The following is a 22,906-nucleotide window of genomic DNA, read 5'->3' as shown; positions in this document are numbered from 1 at the left end:
GAGTCAACGATTTATGAAAATTCCGACAAAATGACAGAAAATCCAGAAAACAAGAACTGACGAAAATAAAATCGTAAAATAAAATGGAATATGTATTATTGAAATAAAATGATGAAAGATGATAAAGATGATAGAGTACTCAACTTTTTTGAGTGTGCTCTGATACCACATGATACGATTCTATAATCTACACTCGGAAAGTTAAGGGAATGATAGGCTTTGCACCTAAGGGTTTGGGGGATCACTTAGATCAAAAGATGTGGAGTGAATGGTCAAACAAAGGTTGCGGAAGAGCCTTTGATTTACCGAACTTGGACTTCACTAATAATATTACACACTAAAGAAAAGAACAAGAGAGAGTGATCTAACTTGAAAGAGTTTTTGATAAAAAAATAAATGAGTTACAAATGAGAGGTAGAGGGAAATTACACTCATGCAAGCTCATGAAAAATGTCTTGGGAATTACAAAAACATTAAATGCAAGAATGAAGATAAACAATAGAAAATGGGCCAAGGCAAAGCGTTGGGCCTTGGACCCACGAATTGGGTTTGGTAAATGGCCTTGAAAGTGTTACTTAGGTCTCGTTAAAAACTTTGTCAGGAAAACCCAATGGGACAAAACTTGACAAAGGAAAAAGAATGCATAAGCAACACTAAAACATGGCGGCTTGATTAGCTTATTTACAAGCACTTCCTCAGTTACAAGCTCATCCTCGGGTACAAGATGCTCCTTGGTTACGAGCTGCTCCTTGGCTACGAGGTGCACCTCTTCTACGAATTGTTCCTCGGCTACGAGCTCCAGGTTTTGTTTGGCGATAGTCATATCAAGTATGCTGCTTCACTTTATCAATCATGTAGTTGAACATTTCTTTTCCAACCAAAATTTTCAGGTAGACAAAGATACTATCCCCCACCGCCATGATTTGGAATTTGATGAATGTTTTTAAGTCTATTTTGAAGTTGTCCAGTTACTCTGGAGCCAAAAGTAATTAAAGATTTTGTTGTATTTATTTTTTGGCCATAATTATATTCATAAACTTCAAAAACATCCTTAATAGCTTGGCAATTACAAGCATTGGCTTGGCAAAAAAAAATAGAGAATCATCTGCAAATTGAAGATGAGTAATAGCTGGCACTCCATTTCCAATTCTTATTCCGCAAATATCTTCATCCATTACTCTTGATTTAATTAGATGACTTATTATATCAGCACATAGAATAAAGAGATAAGGCGAGAGGGGATCACCCTGTCTTATACCACGCTCAAGAAGAACCGAACCATGAGGGAAACCATTAATAAGGATTGAATAGCTAACAGAACAAACCGATGCCATAATCCAAGAAATCCATTTTCCAGAAAAACCAAACAAACGCATAGTTACCTCTAAAAAATTCTACTCAACCCTATCATAAGCTTTTGTTACATCAGTTTTATTTGCCATATAATATTTTGAAACTCTTTCCTAGATTTTAAAGAATGCATAACCTCATGAGCTATCATAATGTTTTCAGTAACCAACCTTCCCGGAATAAAAGCAGCTTGGGTATCCGATACAATGGTATTTAAACGATGTTTTAGTCTATTTACCAAGCACTTTGAAATGATTTTATATAGAACATTGCACAAAGCTATTGGTCTAAAATCTGATAGGGTTATTGGATTAGTTATTTTTGGTATCATGAAAATGTTTGTGTGATTAACACTTGACTTCATATAGGAGTCGCAAAGAAATCTTGAACATCTTGAATCATATCAGCACCAATGATGTCCCAGTAATGTTTATATAAACGGGCAGTGAGTCTATCCGGTCTGGGGGCTTTATCATCTCCAATAGAGGATATAGCTTCAAAGATTTCTTCATTTGTGAAAGACGTTGTTAACTCCGTATTCATCTCGTCCGTCACTGTAGGCGTAAAGTCACCAAAATCAATTGGTGAAACCGGATTTAAGTTTGATTTATATGCTTCCTTAAAGTATTCTTGAGCATGTGTTCCAATACTTTGATCACAAGAATAAATGGTGTTTGAGGCATCCATTATAGAGGAGATGTAATTCTGAGCATATCTAGTTTTTGTACACGCATGAAAAAAGGATGTATTACGGTCACCAAGCATCATCCATTGATTCCTAGCTACTCTTGTTTTGCCAATAATATTACTCATCTCTGTAAGCTGTTGTTAATTCTCTTTGAAGTCTTGGGATATATCTTCGCTGTCTTACAAACGTGCTCTCCATAGCTTTGTTTAAAGCATCTTGAAAATGATCAATACGTTTTGCAGCATTCATTTTGCAGCATACGTTTTAAAGCATCCTTGTGCCACAGCTCTGCGACAATTTGTAATTTGATCGCAAATAGAGTAAATATTCCTTTTTTTACAATCATTCCAGCCTTGTTCCACAATTTCAATTTCTCTATCTGTGTTAAACGTCTATCAAATCGAAAGGGTTTATGATGGACAGTAATTTGTGGATTAAAGGTTGTTAAAATAGGTTTATCATAAGAACCATTAAACTCTAAATACTCTGCCTCTGCTCTTGGAAAATAAACAGCCCATTCTAATTTTATCAACACTCTATCTAAACAACATTTGATAGTATAATTTCTTCTCTCATTATCCCAAGAGAATCGATCTCCTTTAGATCTCAAATCAGCTAAATCACAGTTGGAAAGCATGTTACGAAAACGTCTAAAAGACCAATCCTCTCGTAAGGGTCCTCCAATTTTTTTGTCATTGCCTAAAATTTCATTAAAATCCCCAGTAAGCATCCAAGGACAAGACCTAGATGCACTCACAGTATCAATATGATCCCATAAAAAGTGTTTCTGACTAGGAACATGATGACCATAAACACCAGACAAATAAAAGCTAATGTTATTTAAGTGATGTGAACATCAATAATATGATCATCCTGATACAAACTAGACAAAGAAACTGTGTTCATCCACAACGAAGCAAATCCTAAAACAGAAGCAAAATCACACACAACAGAACAAGAATTCATAGTTTCACAAAAGAATAAGACATGAGGTTTTAAAATACGACATAAACGTTTAAGGCGATATTGATTCAGCGGCGAACAGATGCCCTGACAGTTCCAGGAGACGACTCTCCTATGGGGGGGGGGGGTAATCCCCCCCCCCCCCCCCCCCCCCCCCGGTGCCTCCGTCGATAGCCTTACTGCTTCAAGATCCTTCAGACTCCACCTTCTCCCTCTTGCGCATCTGACTCAGGACCATCAGATTTTCTGCTTCTTCACATTGTTGATAGTAGAGTTCCATGGAGTTTCTATTCTCGTGTGAAACCTTTGTAGTGTGCATCCCCGGAATGAAAACCGTGTTGGATTGACTAGCATCTTATATTTCCTTTCCCTTACCACGACAATCATTTGAAAAATCCCAAATCATGGGCATCTTGTTAACAATCGCCTTGAGGTTTTGCTTGCGAGGATTCACCACTGAGACAATCAAGGAATAACGATTGGCATTGACGGCTTGTCCGCAAAGCGCCACCGGGAGAGCAAACGGAGCATCATTCATTCTCAAATCCAAATTCTGGAGAGACTTACAAACGTTATCACTCATCTTATCGATTAAAACTTTTAGATTTCTGTTTGTTGAAGGAAGAATAGAAATTGGAATCCCAATTCCGACATATATATAACAAATTGGCCATAGCAGTTTAGATCGCCGATTATCTCTCGAAAAAATGGGAAGAAAAAACTGCAAACACTCAACTGTCTCAGACAATAACCGGCCAAAACTAATACAACAGTCACTAGAATTGTCGGAAAGAAACTCAAAAATGGAGGAGGGGGGTAAATTCAAAGACAAAAATCGCACCCATAATCGCCTCGAGAGGAAAAAGTAGCCATATATGGTCCCAATAATAGTATAAATTAGTAGTTACATAAAATTTTTAATATATATCTATATACATGTAAAGGTCTTAGTGAAATATGACTATCACGTTGTTATTTATTCTCAAATTCACATTAATTTTTCTTGAACCGACGATATATTCCCCCCCCCCCCAGAACTTTCGTATACGAACAGTTCCACCCACACTTTCAGCTTCTCTCTATATTCTCCTCGAAACAAAGTTCCATAGTTATATCCCCCCACATCGAAATTTCGAAACCTTTTTCCCCATAATGGCTGGTTTACTTGGTTAACAACATAAAACCAAAACAACCTAGAAACAAAATCAAATTAGAAATCAGGGTCTGAGTAATAAACTCAACCTGCAACCCAAATCTTCATTTGTTTAAAAACCCCCCAAATCTAAGAACCTTAAAACCCTATGATTCAAATGTACTCCAATTTCAAATCAAATCTACTCCAAGTCCACTGAACATCAAACACTTGTCAATAGCAACATCATTCATCTCAATCTCGACAAGTGACATCGGCGGAGGAGCTAAGATCAATTCGGAGAAGAAGAAGAGTTGGGAAGAAGATGAAATTGCAATTTGGGGATTAGGGTTCATAAGAAGAAGATGAAATCGATTTGGGGTTTGTTTGATTTGGGGATTTTTTGTTTCTTTAGGTTATAATCAAATTTAGGTTTGGTTAAGTTGGTTTATGATTGGTTTAATTTTGTTTTAGATGGTTAAGAGGATATTGGTTTAATTTTGTTTTAGATGGTTAAGAAAATATTGGTCTACAGTAAACCAATAATAACCCAGCTGGATGTGTAAATCAGTTTCGAACTTTAATTCGATGGGGAAAAAGGTTTCAAACTTTTGATGTGAGGGGAAATAATTGTGGAACTTTGTTTCGAGGGGGATACAGAGAGAGGCTGAAAGTGTGGGTGGAACTGTTCGTATACGAAAGTTCCGGGGGGGGGGAATAGATCGTCGTTCCATTTTTCTTAGAATTCAATTCTAATAGATTTCATGTAAAAAAAATATAGTGTTTATTCATTCATAATGATTTTTTTTTGTAACTGGGTCTAAAAAAATATTGATTATAATGACTGAATCTCATTTTTGATGTATATCTTTTTAAAAACCTATCAAATTAGGAAAATATCTCTATAAAATTAATTTATCAATAAATTAATAGAATTTCCTAGTCCCAACATTATTAATGAGGTTTTACTGTAATCAACTTCTGTTGTAGAGACTATCTGTGTCTAGAACCCTAAATTTCAAATTCCTTTGCAAATTTCAAAGTTTATTACATGCATTAAATTCAGGTTTGATAAGTTCCCAAAACTCTAAACCAAATTCCCTTACAAATAGGTATTTTTCTCATCTATGATTATTTTCAGGAAATCAGATTCTAGGTTGCTCGAGTGAACAACTTCAGAGACATGCTTATACTTGCTGCTTGTCGGTCGAGTAACATGCTTGACTCTGCTACATGTTTTCTCCTCGTCGGTCTAGTAACATGGTTGACTCTGCTCTATGTTGGTCGAGTAACATACTTAGCTCTGCTACTTTTCTCATAGACGGTCGAGTAACATGCTTGACTCTGCTCCACGTCAGTCGAGTAACATGTCCTTTCCAACCTCAGCTTGCATATCTCCTAAGTTTCGTACACCAAAAATCACCAAAATAGGCTAGAAAAGGCTTGATTTGAGTGCTTACTCGAGTGATAGGGTCGAGTAGGTGTTATTTGTATGAATATACGTTCACTAAAAAAAAGTGATAACTTTTGCACCACAACTCGGATTAACTTGAAATAACTACCATCGAAAAGGTAACTCAACTTCTTACAATGTCGATGAAGGACAATGGAGCTAAATATATTGCAAGAGCTTCACTCGATTCGATCTTTGATGGACTTGTCATGCATGGCAAGTATGTTGTCTAATTCCTTCATTTTCTCTTCTTTTGTTCCTACTTAAGTTATTTGTTAAGTACAGCTTATATTGGCCTAAAACCACCACCATTGCAAATCTAACTCAATTATCTATAACTTTGATGAAGGCCTCTGAATCTCAATCCCAATGAAACATTTTCATTCGAGTCAGTCTTTAAAGAACTTGTCACGCACTCGATCGAGTACATTCATTGGCTTGGTCGAGTAGAGCGATCGAGTACTTCTTCTTTTCTCCTTTGATGTTTCTAATCCCCTCGTTTAGCCCCAGAAGTGACACCAGCCTCTTCTTTGGCCTTTAGAAGTCCTAAAACACCTGACAATACTCCAAATGCAAGAATGTCGGTAAAAAATATGCAAAATCTTCCTAAAGAGACTAAAATGGTGCGAAACCAAGAGTGAACTAAGGTAAATGGATGATAAATGCATGCTCGAAAGTGAAAAAAGATATACATATCATATTACAAGAAGCCAAGTTCTCAATTAGCAATGCAGCTTTAGCGGTAGACTGAGTGTTGAAATTCCCTCACTAGCGGCATCCAAGGCCATCTAATACCTCCAATCTAAACCTTTGAAGAAAGTACCCAAAAGCTGGATCTCATTGAAACCATGATGTGGACAATCCCTCTGATATTCTTTGGATCTTACCCAAGCAGTCTTAAGTCCTTCAGTAGGTCCTTGAGAAAACAAGGACATATATCAGCTCTTGAGACCTTGCATGATCATAGACATTATTAAGTAAATCAACCTTTATAGCTTCCCAAATTGTCAGAGGTCCTAGCTTCAACTGCTTAAGCCATAATTTTGCTTCCCCTGCAAGTGAATATGGAAAGAGTTTGCAGAGGAGATAATCTGAAGACACACTATCAGGTAGTACTAGGGGGTCGAATTCCACAAGGACTCAATGTTTACAAAATAGATTAATTAGGTGTCAACCTAAGCTAAACCAGAAAGACTAAAATTAAAAGTAACAAAACAATTAAATAAAGTGATGTAAAGTTCAACAAGAGAAAAAATCTAAATTAGAGAAATCTCACGTAATTCAGAATTGTAGGAAAATAATTATCATGATTTATTAAGAACCGTTAATTTTAAACTCAAATCACGTAATTATAATTAATCAACATCCGTTGCAGAGACTATCTATGTCTAGAACCCTAAATTCTATATTCCTTTGCAAACTTAAAGTTTAAGACATGCATTAAATTCAGGTTTGATAAGTTAACAAAATCCCTAAACCAAATTCCTTTACAAGTAGGTATATATTTTGCTCATCTAAGATTATTTACAAGAAATAAGATTCTAGGTTGCTTCTGCTACCAATTAACCTAGGACCAGATTCTAGGTTGCTTCTGCTACTTTAGAATAAATTAAACACAATCTACTTTAAAAACTCTATTGATTCAATCCTAATTATCTAACAACGTAACAATTCAGGAATTCATTTGAAAGCCCTAAAACTAACAAGGAATCTACTGAGACATGGTGAATGAAACAAACATCATGAATAAAATAGATTGCATAAAAGAAATTAAAATAAGAAGTAAAGGAGTTCTGAATCTACTCTGAATCAGTTTCTGATTCTTCTTTCCAAGCTCTCTAAAAACCCCGGCCCTCTTTCTCTCTCTCCAAATAAAGCTTAAGTCTTAACAAAAACCTAAAAACTCAATATATGTCTCAAACACGAATTGGGCCTTAATTGCAAATAAATAAAACTATTTGGAAAAATCTGTAATTCTTCAAAACTTTGAAAATATGTGAAATTCAATTGCTGTTAGATATTGGTGTCAAACGACACTCACACCAAATATACTCTCCAAGTATGTTTCTTCGGCACATCTTGTCCAAATGCTCCCAAGTGCTCCACATTGCTCCAATACGTACCAAATAGCTCCTTGTTCTACAAAGACTCGAAAATATCCTAAAAAGCATAATAAGACTCTAAAAAAAAGTTATACCATGGCAAAAAACCGTAAACCCTATAATATATCAACATCATCCCCTCAACTTTCATGGTGATTTCAGAGATTTTTTAGCCCCCTTCTCCATCAGCAGTGGTTGGTTATTTTCCCCGTTGATGTAGATCGAGATTTGGCGAGTTGGTAGGAGAGATCTGCTGTGTTTTTCCTCCGGCTGGTTGGGATGTAGCAGAGATCTTTCGTGGCTCAGACGCTGTGTCGGTTATGCTTCTACAACGGATGTCAGGGTCTTTTGCTGTTTTGCCTTGGAGGTTAATGATGGATCCTTCCGGATCTTATCCACTACAATTACCACCGCATTTTGCTTCCTCTAGGTCGGATTGAAGGAAGGCTAGATCGGATTTCAGAGAATCGACATATCTAGGAAGGAGGGATTACGGATGAAGTTTTCGGATTGCTAGGGTCGGGAGCCGTCAACAACGTGCCGTGTCGTCAGAGTTGACTTTACCGGAGGATTTGTGGTGGGGTGGTTAATTGAGGGAAAAGGAACAGATTTTGGGGTCATATGTTTCTTGTCATTTGCTAGATACTTTGATCTGCCGCAAAGTTATGGATCTCGCATCCGCCGGTTTTAATGGTCGGCTCTCTGCGTCAGTGTCATTAGGTGAATAGCTTCCATCCAATGATGTATTTTTTCTGTTTCTTGAGTCTTTGTTTCACATGTAAAGTCTGAGGCTCAGCCCAATTTACTGGACATTTTCAATAAATAAGGCATGCTTAAAAAAAATGTTAGGTTCACGAATTATGTGGAATTGTTTCTCTCAAAAATATATTGTGGACCTAATAGGCCACCATGCACACAAGTTGGCATTTACTCTCTTTCTGTAAAATCAAAGTTAAATTAAGATAGTGAATACAAACTAAATCACAGCCGTATATCTTCCCACATTAATTAGGTAACTGAATTTACAATACTACCTTCTATCCTTAAACCCTCATCTTCATGCTCTCTCCATTTTTTAATCTTTTCAGAGAAAATTTGACGTACTTTTCGATCTATCATTTTCTGTTCCTTTCTTTTTAATTATTCAATATACCAAGCACTTTATTCTATCAAATCAACTCATTTCACGTCACTGAAGGTATTTTGTTTCTGTTCTTAGGCTCCGAATGGTAACCATACTGCACTATAAAACCGCACCGCAACAGTGTTAGAACAGTGTCAAAATATCTACATATACATATATATCCATATATTTTCGTTACTATTTGAACCGCACCGCACTTCTCCCGCAGTAAAAACCGCAGTTACCATTCGGACCCTTAGCATATCATAATTTGTTTTTTTTTTCTGGGTTTCGTATTGTTAATGATGATCGTGCGTTATTTTTATTTTCAAAATCTCACTAATGTTCTGTTTTCATCTTTGATGTGTTTTTGTTGTTGTAGACGACGGTAAGAAACTGTTTCCCTGTTGTGATTTTATTGCAGTAACAAACAATAAAACCAAGTTTTAATATAATGGGTTGTCTCTAATAGAGATAAAGTTTGAATTTTTAATATATGTCAAGTGCATGGTAGATGAATCTAGATCATGAAGCTATATATGTATGGATTGCAGGAGATCGTATATGGCTCAAGAAGCTATCCTTAAAGGGAAAATAAGATGAAGAGAAATCATCACTTTGACTTTAACCATCCGTTTAATCCATGCCGTAAGTGATTAAGAAGATCTATGATTCCTATTTTACCTAGATCGATCTGCATTGAGTATTGTGTGATTGTTATTTTAAACCTAATTCATAGCCTTTGATTGACGGGGGTTTTCTTATTTATCTTCTCTGTTTTCTTTCCTGTTGTGGCAGCTTTTGAGGTGTTCTGTTTGGGGACATGGAAGGCTGTGGAGTACTTAAGGATAAAAAATGGAACGATGATGAACGCATCTCTTGGAGAACAGACAAGTGTTAGATAATATTAAACCATCCCAGAAGCTTCGTCTTAGATCAAGGAAGGCCACTTTGGTCGACTGTATATCTTTACTAAGACCTGGTCTTGATGTTTGTGTTCTCTATCAGAAAGATGTCACTTTGGATGAAGAAACTACAGAGCCGGTACATTCACTTCCTTCAATATATTTTACATTTACCAAAAATAAATATTTTTACATTCAAGTAAAGAAGCTTATCGTGTAAAGAGAAATACTCTAATGCTTATCCTTGTATACAAAGATATGACGATCTACAAATTTATACGGATTTTCATTTATTTGAGACATTTTTGTGTGTGTGAGGTGTAGGTTTGGGTGGATGCAAGGATATTGTCTATTGACAGGAAGCCTCATGAATCTGAATGCTTGTGTAAATTTAATGTTAGTGTGTATATAGACCAAGGCTGCATCGGTTCGGAGAAACAAATAATGAATAGAGGTTCAGTCTTCATGGGACTCAACCAAATCTCTATGCTACAAAAGTTTTGCAAGGAACAAAGCTCGGACCATTACTACAGATGGAGAAACTCAAGAGGATTGTACTTTGCTGGTGAAAAAAAGGACTAAATCTGGGAAACTTTTTTGCATGATCTTACTTGGTTGATTGCTACATCAGTTTTGAAAATCATTGTGTTTCAGATCAGAACCGTTCATGAGAGGATGGTTTATCAAATTGTGACAGATGAAGATTGTGAATGCTCTAGTAGCTTTTTGAGTGCTATAAACATCACGGTCAAAGACGGTGTTTCCATGTCTAAAGTTGTTTTGTTCAATCCAGCTGAGGATACTAATAAAGATACTGATGTAAATGAGGAGATTCAAGATGAGGTAATGGAGATGCGTCGATCTAAAAGAAGAAGTGGGCGCCAGATAAATTTGCTGACTTTGTGTGTCAACCAAATTCAAAGGATGGATGGGTAACGATGATGCCATATAGGTACAACACATGGACTGCTTTAAATGATGATGAAGATAATAAAGAAGAATATTTTGATGATGATAGAGCTCTCAATGACGGTTTAAACTTACCGTTATCGCATTTTATTGGAGAAAAGAGAAGCACACATGGATTTAGTAAGGATAAGCAAAGAGAGATTGTTTTGGTAGACAAAAATAAAAATAGGAAGAGGAAGAAAACAGATGGATTTTGTAGAAATCGTGAGCTTTCGGTTATTCCCTTCACTCCCGTATTTGATCCTATACCGTTGGAACAGTTTGGTCTCAATGCAAATAGTTTGTGTGGTGGTTTCTCTGGAAGTCATTTGATGGATGAGATCGATAATTATCGTAGTAAAGTAGAAAAATATGGGAAAGTAAGATGTCAAGATGTTATGCATGTTCTTGACTGTTTAGACAAAATCTAGAAATGGCATGCAGAGCCAAGTGTTCTTGTAATGGGTTACACATCGTTTCTAACATTGATGAGGGAAGATTCAAAGTTTGCTCATAGAAAATACATGGCTAAAGTACTGAGAGAGTCTCCTGGTTTACTGGTTTTAGACGAGGGACATAACCCGAGGAGTACCGAGTCGAGATTACGAAAGGCTTTGATGAAAGTTGATATTGATTTGAGGATTCTTCTTTCGGGTACATTGTTTCAGAACAACTTCTGTGAGTACTTCAATACCTTGTGCTTGGCTAGACCCAAGTTTGTTTACGAGGTTCTAATTGAGTTGGATCAGAAGTTCCAGAAAAACCAAGCTGTGCAAAAGGCGCCTCCCTTGCTTGAAAAAAGAGCTTGGAAGTTCTTCCTTGACATTATAGCCAAGAAGATTGACAGAAAAGTGGGCGATGAACGCTTGCAAGGTCTCAACATGTTGAGAAATATGACCTCTGGTTTCATCGATAACTATGAAGGGAGCGGAAGCGGAAGTGGTGGTGTCCTTCCAGGTTTGCAGATTTACACATTGTTGATGAATTCTACATCTATACAACACGAAATTCTTACCAAACTTCAGAACATAATGTCGACTTACCATGGATATCCACTCAAGCTCGAGTTACTCATAACGTTAGTACCTAGCTATCCATCCTTGGTTGGTCAAAACCACTACCTATTGCACCAAATTCTTTAATCCTCAGGAGCTTTCCTAGATTGAGAAGCTCAAGCACGATGCAAAGAAAGGATCAAAAGTCATGTTTATGCTTAACCTTGTGCTCCAAGTGGTCAACAAGGAGAAAATCATCATCTTTTGCCACAACATTGCGCCGATTTGCCTATTTCTTGAGTTGTTTGAGAAAATTTTCAAGTGGCAAAGAGGCCGAGAGATCCTGACCTTGATAGGGGATCTTGAGCTGTTTGAGAGAGGTAGAGTGATAGACAAATTTGAAGAACCAGGAGGCGAGTCCCGTATTCTGCTGGCTTCAATCACGGCCTGTGCAGAAGGCATCAGTCTAACCGCTGCTTCACGGGTGATCATGGTTGATTCAGAGTGGAATCCTTCTAAGACAAAGCAAGCAATCGCACGTGCATTCAGACCGGGACAACAGAAAGTTGTGTACGTTTACCAGCTCTTGTCCAGAGGAACACTTGAGGAAGACAAATACAAGAGGAAAACTTGGAAAGAGTGGGTCTCAAGTATGATTTTCAGGGAAGAATTTGTGGAGGACCCATCTCAGTGGCAAGCTGAGAAGATTGAGGACGATGTTCTTAGAGAAATTGTGGAGGAAGACAAAGTCAAGTCCTTCCATATGATTATGAAGAATGAGATTCAACAAATGGCTGATTGCGGAACTTGTACAATTCAACTCTCTGTTTCACCATGCATTTAGTGATGATTCTTTAACAGCTTGTTGTATTGTAATAACCTAATACTTTATCACAGAATCACAAGTTCTGTGTAACCATTCAGCTGTAGGATCATTAAAAAAACAAAAAAAAAAAGTGAAACAGATGTATTAATCATACCATTGTCAAATAAAGCAACCTCCAAATAAGAATATTAAACAGTTGATTTCAGGAATGGATTTGAAGAACGTCGAGCTTCTTGTTGATTCACTTCCTTTCTCAGTCCCATGTCTTCCTTGTTAACATTTTTCACCGGATTCTTTAACAAATTCAATTTCTTGACCTCTTTTATCTTCGCATCTTCAGTTTCATCTTTGTTTGTCTGTTCTTTTCCCAGATTAAAACTTTCTGAAACTTTTGCTTTCCTAACAAGTGTAGTAGCAGACAGCTTTGTTGCAGAAGAATTCATAACTGCCTCTGTGTTTTCACTTGTCAGAACCGAAGCTGGAGGATTCTGGACCTTGGATTCAACTCTTGTAACTACTTCTCTGTTTGGATTCTGCGAAGTATTTGTTACTGCCTCATTAGCTTCTTCAAGCAACCTTTCCTGTTAGTTCAGAACCAGAAGTTAGCCTAACATATAAAAAAAAAAATGGCTGTCTGTATCTGATCTTCTTCTATTTTGTGCAATATATAAGAAATGAAAGTTCTTGTAGAGTACCTCAAGTATGCTGCAGAATTTTTCTGCCAAAAAAGGAAGCTTGAGTTTGGTAACCAGTGTAATTGCTGCTCTCATTGATTTTTCTAGAGTTAGAAGTCTCATAAGTTCACTGGCCCTCACAAAACTATCACCTGAATGAATGTAAATAATTTTGTTGTAAGAACCTGGATAATAATGGTCTAAGAATCTGAGTTCACGCAAGCTTGTACGAACACATAAATAATTAACTTACTACTACAACATGAGCTGATGAGCCGTAGTATGCATTTATCTTGAGAAACCTCCATGTCGAAAGCTTCATCTTCAAGAGCTGTGGTATCCACTCCAGCCAAAGCCATGTCGTCTACTCTTCGTTGAGCCTGAGATTAGGAGAATATTATTAATTGGTATTGGTCAAATATGTCGATATTAATACTAATTTCAGCAGATGTTGTAATGAGAATGTCTATAGTTTGGTTACAGGAAACTAAAGTTCCACACATTAGTGTACGGAAACAAAGGTTTCACAAGAGCATAAATTATCCTGATATATTTATCCATGTTGCTTACCCAAAACAACTGACTAATTGCCAAACATTTCAGTAGCTAAAAACTTGGGGGACACAGATCATACTAGCAAAAGTGGACCAGAAAAAGCAGATATAATAAAATGGTGTAATAACTAACAAGTAGAGAGGAAAACCTCGTATAAATGCAGCTGCTTTAGCATTAACTCATTTTCTAGAGATGCAGCTCCTAAATCAGAGGATGCAAGCGGGAGAGAAAGGTCTAGTATAGTCAGGATTGGTTTTGGTGTCACCTGAAAATAAAATGGCAAGAAGAATAGTGGTGAGGTAGCCTATTTTTTCTGAATACCGCAAACACATTAGCATCGAGAACAATAATATATTACCTGTGGGAAAATCTCAGGGTGCTTACAAGCTATACAGTACACACTTGTTGTATTCAAGCCAACAACCCAGTAGTTTTCTTCTCGTTTTTTCTCTTTACTGGTACTAAAAATTACAATGAGTTCAGTACGTACAAACACCTTGAAAAAACATAATAAAGGAAACTTCTCAGAAATTGTAGATAACAAAGGCAAGAAACCTGAAGACTGGGATCCATGAGCCACCATATTGACTTGTAAAAACCCTCAACACACCCTGCATGAAACTCTTTTGTTGTAATGCGTGTTGTATGCAAAGAGAGCAAAAGAGTGAGCAGGAATCCAAGAAAACAAACCTCAGAATCGTATGAGCTCAAAGAACCTTCGTCACTGAAGCCTATCCATGTTAAACGTGAGCTAGGAGTTAACGCAACACGGCCTTTCAACTCCTGAGTCATTTTGGATATATTATAGACTCTAAACTCCATAACCTGCATGAAACAGGGATGAGACGAGAATGCATAGTAGATAACCAAACTGAATGCTTCTTGTTCTCAAATTTATGGACCACTTTTACTTGTTGGAGCCATAGGATAGAGTTTAAGAAGCTTTGTATCGCTAGCAAATATTTAGAGGATGCCAAGTGACTGCAAGGTTGATTTAAGTGAAAAACCTGATGAGAAATGGTAACTACCTGTTCATTGGAAGGAAGACAGTCTGAAACATGAGTTACCACAGCAAGTTGATCTTTGCATCCTACAGCAGTGACTACGGGTCCATCAAGGGAAATAATATGTTTCTGCAAGAAATGAACATAAATTATCATGTTAAATGAACAAAGTATCTCAATTCCATGGTACATATTACACAACTAGCTTTCTGTTAAGAAATTTCTTCATGTCAAAATAAATCGACTATATCCAAATACTCTTGTTTACTGTTAAATTTTGTCTTTTACAAGCGTTCTGTTTCAATTAGTTCATTGTTATACAAGAGCTGCAGATTCTCATAATAATTATGTAGATGCAATTTCATCTAAGAATACTCCAACAAGAGCCAAACAGAGGCAAATTCACAACAGCAAGTTAAGCAGAAAACCACTACATTACTAAAGGGCAAACTACGAGTAGTTGGCTGTTTAGCCTATCAGCCTGCATGAATAATGACACATGATAAAGAAGTGCAAAAAAAGAAACCTGTAAACCACCCTCGCTAAATATGCGAAGCAAATTGAGGCTTGTAACTGCAGCAACCCAACCAGTACCGTTGGCAACAACCTTCACCTCTTCACCTTCGAACCTCATTGTCCACTGGATGTTTTAATCAAAAAGTAACCAAGTCAATTATTTTCCTATCCTGGTCGATAATCTCTAATGAATTTTGTGTAAGTAATGATCCTCTGACCTCACTATTACTGGCCCAACTTTTAAATGGTCGATACATCAGAACACTCATGTTCTTTTCTCCCTTGCAGGGATTTGCAAAGACACATCCACTTTCATTTATTGATGCCATAGTGAAGCCATATATGTCAATCATTGATGAAACTCGTGGACCTCTTCCAGTATCATGAAAATCTGTCTGAATTTACAGTCCAAGCAAAAAGAAAGACCAAAATTACACAAAAGAAACAAGTGTTTGCCTCTTTCTTTCTGAAAACCTTTAAATGGCAAAATCAAGTTAGAAACATAACAAATGTACGCCTCAAGTACCTCAATACGGGAGTTCCCCTCATGTTCAATTGTAGTGATGCATCCTAACATATTGTAACACAAAAATGTACGTTTTCCTGGTTCCAGTGGTGTTGCACCAGGTTGAAAGGGACTTTGCATTTTGTACTTGGTTGATGCTGCAATGCTTTTAAAAGCCCCACCTCTTGCACCCTTCTTCTCTATGTGAGTTCTATGTGACTTTTTCCTGTATTCCGAGGCCGAAGGTAAGCTACTCCCATCATTAAGTTCCTCATATTCATCCCCATCATCATCAATACAAGTTTTCTTCCTCAATCTTTTCCTGCTGGTATGATGAGATTCTCCCTCATCACTATCCACCAGAGAATCATTTAAACTTTCAGATGCATGATAACGTTCTTCCTCAAGTTCGTCATCAAAATTAAGAATCTCATTCCTCTTCTTTGGTAGTATGTCTGGAACACCCACTGTAGGAGATAGCATGGATGAAGGAACTAACGATTCCCAAATTCCATATTTTCCCCTGACATCAATGACGGACAAAGCATTACAATTCGGTTTCCAGGCCATACAAGATATTCTCTCCTCAAATTTTTGTCTGTCTATGTCTTGCTTCTTATCAACATCCCAGAGAAGCACTTGTTTATCCAAACCAGATGTAGCTATATACTTGCCATTAGGAGCCCACATTAGATAGCATATAGCCTCGAGATGATCACCTCTTAAGGCAAAAAGCTTCTCCCCAGTGAATCTATCATACATCACCACATCGTTTCTCAAACCAGGCACGGCAAGGGTTTTTCCATCAGGGCTCCATCTGAGAATATTCACAATGGAGGTGCTGAAACCTGTGTCGGGCGCAACACCCTTAAGGGTATAGGAAACAATTCCGTTTTGGAGTTCCCAGCATAAAACAGTACCAATTGAGTCAATCGAAGCCAAGAGCTCACCATTAGGGTGGAAATCTAAGCCAGTCACAGGTCCTTTATGCCCTTTTAAAACTCTAACAATAGAACCATCAAACGTGTTGATAAGTTTGATTCCTTCATCATCTCCAGCAGCTGCCAATAGACTCCCTGAGCCATTGAATGCAAGCACGCGAATGGGAAGCGTAAACCTGGTTATGTTCGTCTGAAATTCCCCACCTAAGGAAAAATCAAAGGAGGAACTAATAAAATTAAAGCTTTAGAGAAACAAAGCATCACTAAGATTTTACACTTCCGTCGCCACAGAAAACCCCCAAGAACTTATCAACACGAATTGAAATGTAACTGAGAATTCAAAGAAAGTGATTTGAATATTACTTGGGAACTTGTAGAGCTTCACACAATGATCGATAGATCCAGAGGCGAGGAAAGCAGAGTCCTGGCTCAGAGCCAGGGCGGTGACGCCGTCTTGGTGATGTCGGAGAATCGTCGGAGGTAAAGTTGAAGGCGAGAGTCCATCGTGGACGGAGATTGAGGGATCCGAAGAGGATGAAGTCACGAAATGTTCCGCTTTGTGGTCCCAGAGGATAGAGCAGAAGGCGGCGCTTCCGCTGAGTTTATGAGCTTCCCGGAGCTTTACGGATCGTGATTTCATCGGAGATGTTTGATTCTCTGGTTGGTTTTAGGGTTTTCTTTCTATCTGATTGAGTTGGGCATTTTTCAGTCTTAACCTCGATTTTGGCGCCAGTCTCAGAATGGGAACCGCGGGATTTTATCTCTATTGATCGAAAATTAAAATTTAGATTATTTGCCGACGTTATTTTTAGAGAAAATTATATCCTATGCCATGAACAGTGTCATTTTTTCTATGAAATGCCACTTTCAATTCAATCTTCTTTAAAATGTCATATGACCCACTTTTAACTCATGCAAATGACAATTTTGTCTTCTACTCAAATTTTCTCTATTTTTTTTTATTTTTCTCTATCTCTTTCTTTCTCTTCTTTTTTTTTTTTCTTTTCTATTTCTTCATTTCTTCAACAACAAACAAATCTCTCTACAACTCCGGCAGACCAGTTTCGGCGGACCAGTTTCGACGGACTAGTTTCGACGGACTAGTTTCGACGGACTAGTTTCGATGGACTAGTTTCAACGGACTAATTTCGACATACCATAAACAGTCTCAGCAGACCAGATCCGACGGACCAGTTTCGAAAGACAATAACCAGTTTCGGCGTAGCATAACCAGTTTCGACAGACCAGTGGCTACAGACGAGATCCGACAGACTAGTTTCGAAGACCAATTCCGGAGGACCAGATCTGGCGGACCAGTTCCGGCAGACCAGTTCCGGCAGACCATAACCAGGTTCAGTGGATCAGATCTGGCGAACAAGTTCCAGCAGACCATAACCAGTTCCGATAGACGAGATCTGGTTGACCGAATCGGTAGATCAAATTTGTCTATCTAGGTATACACTTTGGATCACACATTTTTTGTAGATGTATTGGATCTGTAATATGTCTATTTTTTGTTTCCTAATTTGTTGTGCATTATACTTATATAGTAATGTAAATCCATCTTTTTCATAAACGAATTTGTCCATAATACATATGTTAGATGAATAGACAAAAAAAGTTGTCTATAATCGAATGTGCACAAAAAACAAAGAGTAAAACTTGTCTATTAAATAATGACCATAATTAATGTGACAACAGTAAAAGTGTCACATCTCATGTCAGTTTTTTTTGTCTTCTTTCTTTGAGGGGTAGTTTTGTCTTTTTTCTTTAACATAAAAAATGAATATGGCATTTTAGAAAATACAAAGTAGAAAGTGGCAGTTTTAAAAGAATGAGTTATGAAAATGGCATTTTATATAAAATTCCCTTATTTTTATATTCAAACTATGATATCCGACAGATAGAAATTTTAACTCACAAATATTTAAATTTTCAAATTAAACTATATGAAATCAGCCAAAATTAAGATATATAAAAATGGTGTTAGTTAACAACCATTTAACAACGATGAATCAGCCGATACCGTAAAAATAATGAAACATCAGAGTTGAGTAATCTGACGTCGTTTCGTGAGTTTAAGGTTCTCGAATCAAAGAATTACTAAAGCAAACAATCATCGAATCTTCAATTTGAGAACCCTAAACTCACGAAACGACGCCGTTTTACTCAACTTCGATGTCTGTTATGCCACGGTGTCGGCTGACTCATCGCCGTTAAGTGGTTAACTAACACCGTTTCGGTATATATTGATTTTGGCTGATTTCATATAGTTTAAGTTAGGAATCTGAAGCAACTGAAGATGGTAAGTGAACAAAGAAAATATTTTGACAACATTAGTGGATCGAGAAGTAATTTACCAAAGTATTAATTAATTATTTTTTGTATTAAAAGAATTATTATGGAATAAGTGAAAATAAAATCTTTCTTTCCTTCAATAAAATATAAAATCTATAATCTTATTATATAAAGTATGGTTTCAAAATTAGTCATTAGCGTGATTGTGACACGTGTCAATTGAATCTATAAGATGTTGACATGTGCCAATTCTAAATTTATTAAAATAATTTAAAATTAGAAAAAAGGAAAGTTCTAAACCTATTACAAAAAGAAAATCTATATTTTTTCAACAAAAAAAAAACAAAAGGAAAAGTATACAGGAAAAACAAATATTTATAAATATCAAATTTGTATACTTACCATTCTAGATATGTCACATAATCTATATTATATAAAAGTTGAGGCTATAAGCTCCTAAAGGTGTCCACATAGGATTTTAAAGAACCAGTAGTAATTAGACATCTAATTAGTTAACAATTTTGAAATTATATTTGTTTTCTATTTTAAGATTTTTTGTAAAAGAAGAAAAATATGATATATGGAAATAAAAGATGCATATAAAATATTTCAAATATTTTTTTTTGAGTAAATTCTTAATTTTTAAAAGTAAAACTTCTGAAAGTTAGCCTAACAGTTTAACTATAAATATAGGGTCTCCACCACCACGTTAGAATACAATATAAATTAATTGATATGTTTAAATTTGTAGCTATAATTATTTATTTATTTCATAATTCATAGTGTTGATAATATGATATTTTGTGTTTGCTGTTTTTTTTTAATTATGTTGTTACTGTACTGTTTCGATTGTTTTTTTTTAATTATGTTGTTACAATATATATATTGTTTTGATTATTTAGTCCAATTCTAACCTTTTAATTTTATTTTTTTTGGTAATAGGAATAATTTATATTTTGGTGTATTTGATTCTGAAAGCGAAGGAATTGGATATGAGGTTAGGCAGATGTATGCCAAGGTAAAAACCACAATCTGATTTTTAAACAATATTTTTTAATTATTATTTATGTTTTATTATTTATTAGTATAATTTTTTCTTTAATTGTATAATTGTATTTCACTATTTGTTGTATAATCATGTTTGTTTTGATTCTTTTACAAGCTCCTAAAACTATCCACGTGTGATTTAAAACACCCAATCACGAATTTCTATCTCAATATTTAACTGGTTTTCTTAGATTCGAATAGTTTTCTTTATTAACATTTTTTTTTGTAAAAATCAAAATAAATACCATATATGAAAATAAGAAAAATCTGAAAATATAGAATATTTCTAGAATTATGTTTTCTTTTTTAAAATAAATAAATGGTATAAAACTAATTAGATTTTTAAAATTTTAAATATTTTTTTATAATTAAGTTTATAAACGAAAATAATTTTTGTATAATTAAGATACTTTCAAAAAGGAAAATATCAAAATATATCCGAGAAATGAAAACTTTATAAAAATTATATGTTATAACTTTTAAGACTTTTGTATAAAAGAAGAACTATATATGGAAATAAAAGAAATATTTAAAGATATGAAAACTATTAAATATAAAATTTTGTAAAGTTCTCAGTTTCTAAAATTTATTGATAGATATAAAAAAATATTTATATGATCATATATTATATAACAAATATACCTTTGACCATAATAATCATATTACTGGTTATAAATTAAAATTTGTTAATAATTAATCTATAATCATAACAGTCGTCTATATATGAAAGAAATGAGAAATGGAAACTGGTGTTGTCAAAATAATATCAATATTAATAAAATGTTTGATATTTCATCTTCAATACTTTGTTAGAATTTGAATACATAGCATAATCCATATTAGTATCACTAAATTTGTAATTTGTAAAGTTTGTGCACCTGTATAAAGTAAAAGTTTTCAAGAAACAGAATACATTTTAAATTAGAAAATTTTGATTATTTTATGAAGAGTTTTAGATAGAACTCTACTGTCAGTTAGTGTTCCATGTTCAAAATTTTGTAACAAAATATTGAATGAACAGAAAATTGAATACATTCGCATTATCAAAATATATATTTTAGAAAAGAAAAAAAAAAGATATGTAAAGTTTATAGTTTATCTTCCTATGTTTTTTTTTTAATATTGTTTTGGCAAATTATAGTTCATAATTCAATATAAATATCCCACAATGAAGAATCTTGAATGGTAGATGTGGCTGTGGGGATATAATGATGACAAATGAGTGCTTGCAAAACGATTAAAAATGATATATCCCAAAATTTTTGTTAAATCATAAATTCATACATATATATATATGTATATGTTAACACGAATGTGGAGAAAACGTGAGTTCTTAAAAGAAAATATACAAATGTATAAATGGTTGAGAGTGGTTGATATAAAACAATGAATGTGATTAGATTCGAAAAAATGAAAAGTGCTAAAATATATTGTTAATGATCATATATTATATAACAATGAGATGTAGTTGTTGTACAATATAGAATTTATTGAGTTTAGATAGTGTAACAACCCATCTAGGGGGACTCCGTCACATTGTATACTCCGCCACATGGCAATCTTACAGCGCTGCAGTGCATCGACCCTAACCTCTCTCATGTGGGCCCAAACTGCGCATGTAGGCTCTATCCTGGCCCACATGTCCTCATGGCCCACCATGTAGGTTATTGGTGCGTCTGGCGTTCCTCGAACCCAGGTCCTCACCCTTTAACAACCTTCCCACCGGATAAGATGTTACCAATTGATATAAATTGAAAGAACTTATCCCGTTTTTTTTATAACATGCAACCCGGATTAACCCATTTACTCATACCAGCTAATCTCATTAAAGCAAACGATCAACATTAACAGCGGAAGACTTAACCAAAAATCCAATAAAATAATTCCATTAAAACATCAAGTTCAACCAAACTTATTCCAAAGCATGATCATCCTAACATGCTTCTAAATTCCATTCTAACACCCTAACAAATCCAACAATAATCAAAAACACCAATAAGCGCCTAGATCATCCTCCTCTCCTCACCATGATTCCACGGATCACACTTTGCTTTACATGCATCAAAGAAAGAGATGCATAAGTATTTCATAAATACTTAGTAAGGCAATCCTCCCACTACTGACTATACTCACAAGCACATTTAACCATCATTCAAGATAAAGAACCAAACAACCAATAAAAGACAAACTAGAATCGCTGCTGACTATCGGTGGAGATCGACACCCACCACTGGTGTCGATCAACACTCGCTATCGACCCTCGCGGTCGACACCGGTCTCGACACTCCATTCGCGAGTCGTAGCTATCCTCGCAGGACAAAACATTGGTGTCGAGCGACACCCACCACTGGTGTCGATCGACACCAACGCTCTACAGTCGCTCCAACCAACGTTTCTCACTGGATCTCCTCTCCAAATCACCTCCATGATATGAGCGAGTCTCCAAGGGGTTTCGCAGGCATCATTCAACATATAAACAACCAAAAAAGCAAAGAAATCAATCAAACAATCATCAAAACACCCAAAACAATGATCAAACATGCTTAGATTAGCTAGGTCATGCACTCACCTCTTAAACAAGAAAGAACAACAACGAAACATGGACTAGCAAGGGTAAACAACCTCCACAGACACCAAACACCACATATCTAAATCAAAACGCGACCTAGGGTTAAACCCTAACCAACCTCAATCAAAACGCAATTAAAATCGAACCATCCAAACCGAAAAGTTGCTGGTGTCGAGCGAAACCAAAACCAAAACGGAACACGGGCGTTACAATTCTCCTCCACTAACTAGGATTCGTCCTCAAATCCTTCAACACCGTCCGTCAGCACACAACTGACTTTTTCGAGGCCCCTTTCTAATCAATATACTCACG

At 35.8% G+C, this 22,906-nt stretch overlaps 2 protein-coding genes across 3 annotated transcripts; one reads left to right on the top strand and one right to left on the bottom strand.

Annotated features, from left to right (window-relative positions):
• Positions 1-9,406: 9,406 nt before the first annotated feature.
• Positions 9,407-12,523, top strand: LOC17886702 (SNF2 domain-containing protein CLASSY 1). The gene is given in 8 exon segments (XM_023783245.1): positions 9,407-9,459; positions 9,610-9,680; positions 9,682-9,855; positions 10,041-10,262; positions 10,264-10,308; positions 10,311-10,590; positions 10,593-11,752; positions 11,754-12,523. Coding segments are annotated over 8 exon segments (2,751 nt in total). The 5' UTR covers positions 9,407-9,410; the 3' UTR covers positions 12,504-12,523.
• A 76-nt stretch (positions 12,524-12,599) lies between these two features.
• Positions 12,600-17,391, bottom strand: LOC17887336 (WD repeat and HMG-box DNA-binding protein 1). Of its 2 annotated transcripts, none has more exons than XM_023783244.1 (12): positions 17,044-17,391; positions 15,761-16,884; positions 15,453-15,629; positions 15,245-15,358; positions 14,743-14,847; positions 14,405-14,539; positions 14,270-14,325; positions 14,073-14,169; positions 13,863-13,979; positions 13,413-13,539; positions 13,181-13,311; positions 12,600-13,066 (listed from the first exon to the last, which is right to left on the bottom strand). In XM_023783244.1, the coding sequence occupies exons 1-12, from the start codon at positions 17,318-17,320 to the stop codon at positions 12,674-12,676; spliced, it is 2,853 nt and encodes a 950-aa protein (XP_023639012.1). In that variant the 5' UTR covers positions 17,321-17,391; the 3' UTR covers positions 12,600-12,673. The 2 variants fall into 2 exon arrangements, with proteins under 2 accessions (XP_023639012.1, XP_006290561.1); XM_006290499.2 differs by having other exon boundaries at positions 14,073-14,175; positions 17,044-17,389.
• Positions 17,392-22,906: the final 5,515 nt, after the last annotated feature.

The sequence above is a fragment of the Capsella rubella genome, unplaced genomic scaffold, assembly GCF_000375325.1.
Source record: "Capsella rubella cultivar Monte Gargano unplaced genomic scaffold, Caprub1_0 scaffold_5, whole genome shotgun sequence".
NCBI lineage: Eukaryota > Viridiplantae > Streptophyta > Magnoliopsida > Brassicales > Brassicaceae > Capsella > Capsella rubella.
This window is presented reverse-complemented; position numbering and strand designations above follow the sequence as displayed.

What these genes read in the sequence shown, in the direction of transcription:
- LOC17887336 (XM_006290499.2), bottom strand. Translation starts at nt 17,320, where the DNA reads ATGAAATCACGATCCGTAAAGCTCCGGGAAGCTCATAAACTCAGCGGA. An exon ending in ACCCTGAGATTTTCCCACAG is followed by an intron (nt 13,980 to 14,072) that starts GTAATATATTAT and finishes TTTTATTTTCAG; the next exon opens with GTGACACCAAAACCAATCCT. An exon ending in AATTCTGCAGCATACTTGAG is followed by an intron (nt 13,067 to 13,180) that starts GTACTCTACAAG and finishes CTGAACTAACAG; the next exon opens with GAAAGGTTGCTTGAAGAAGC.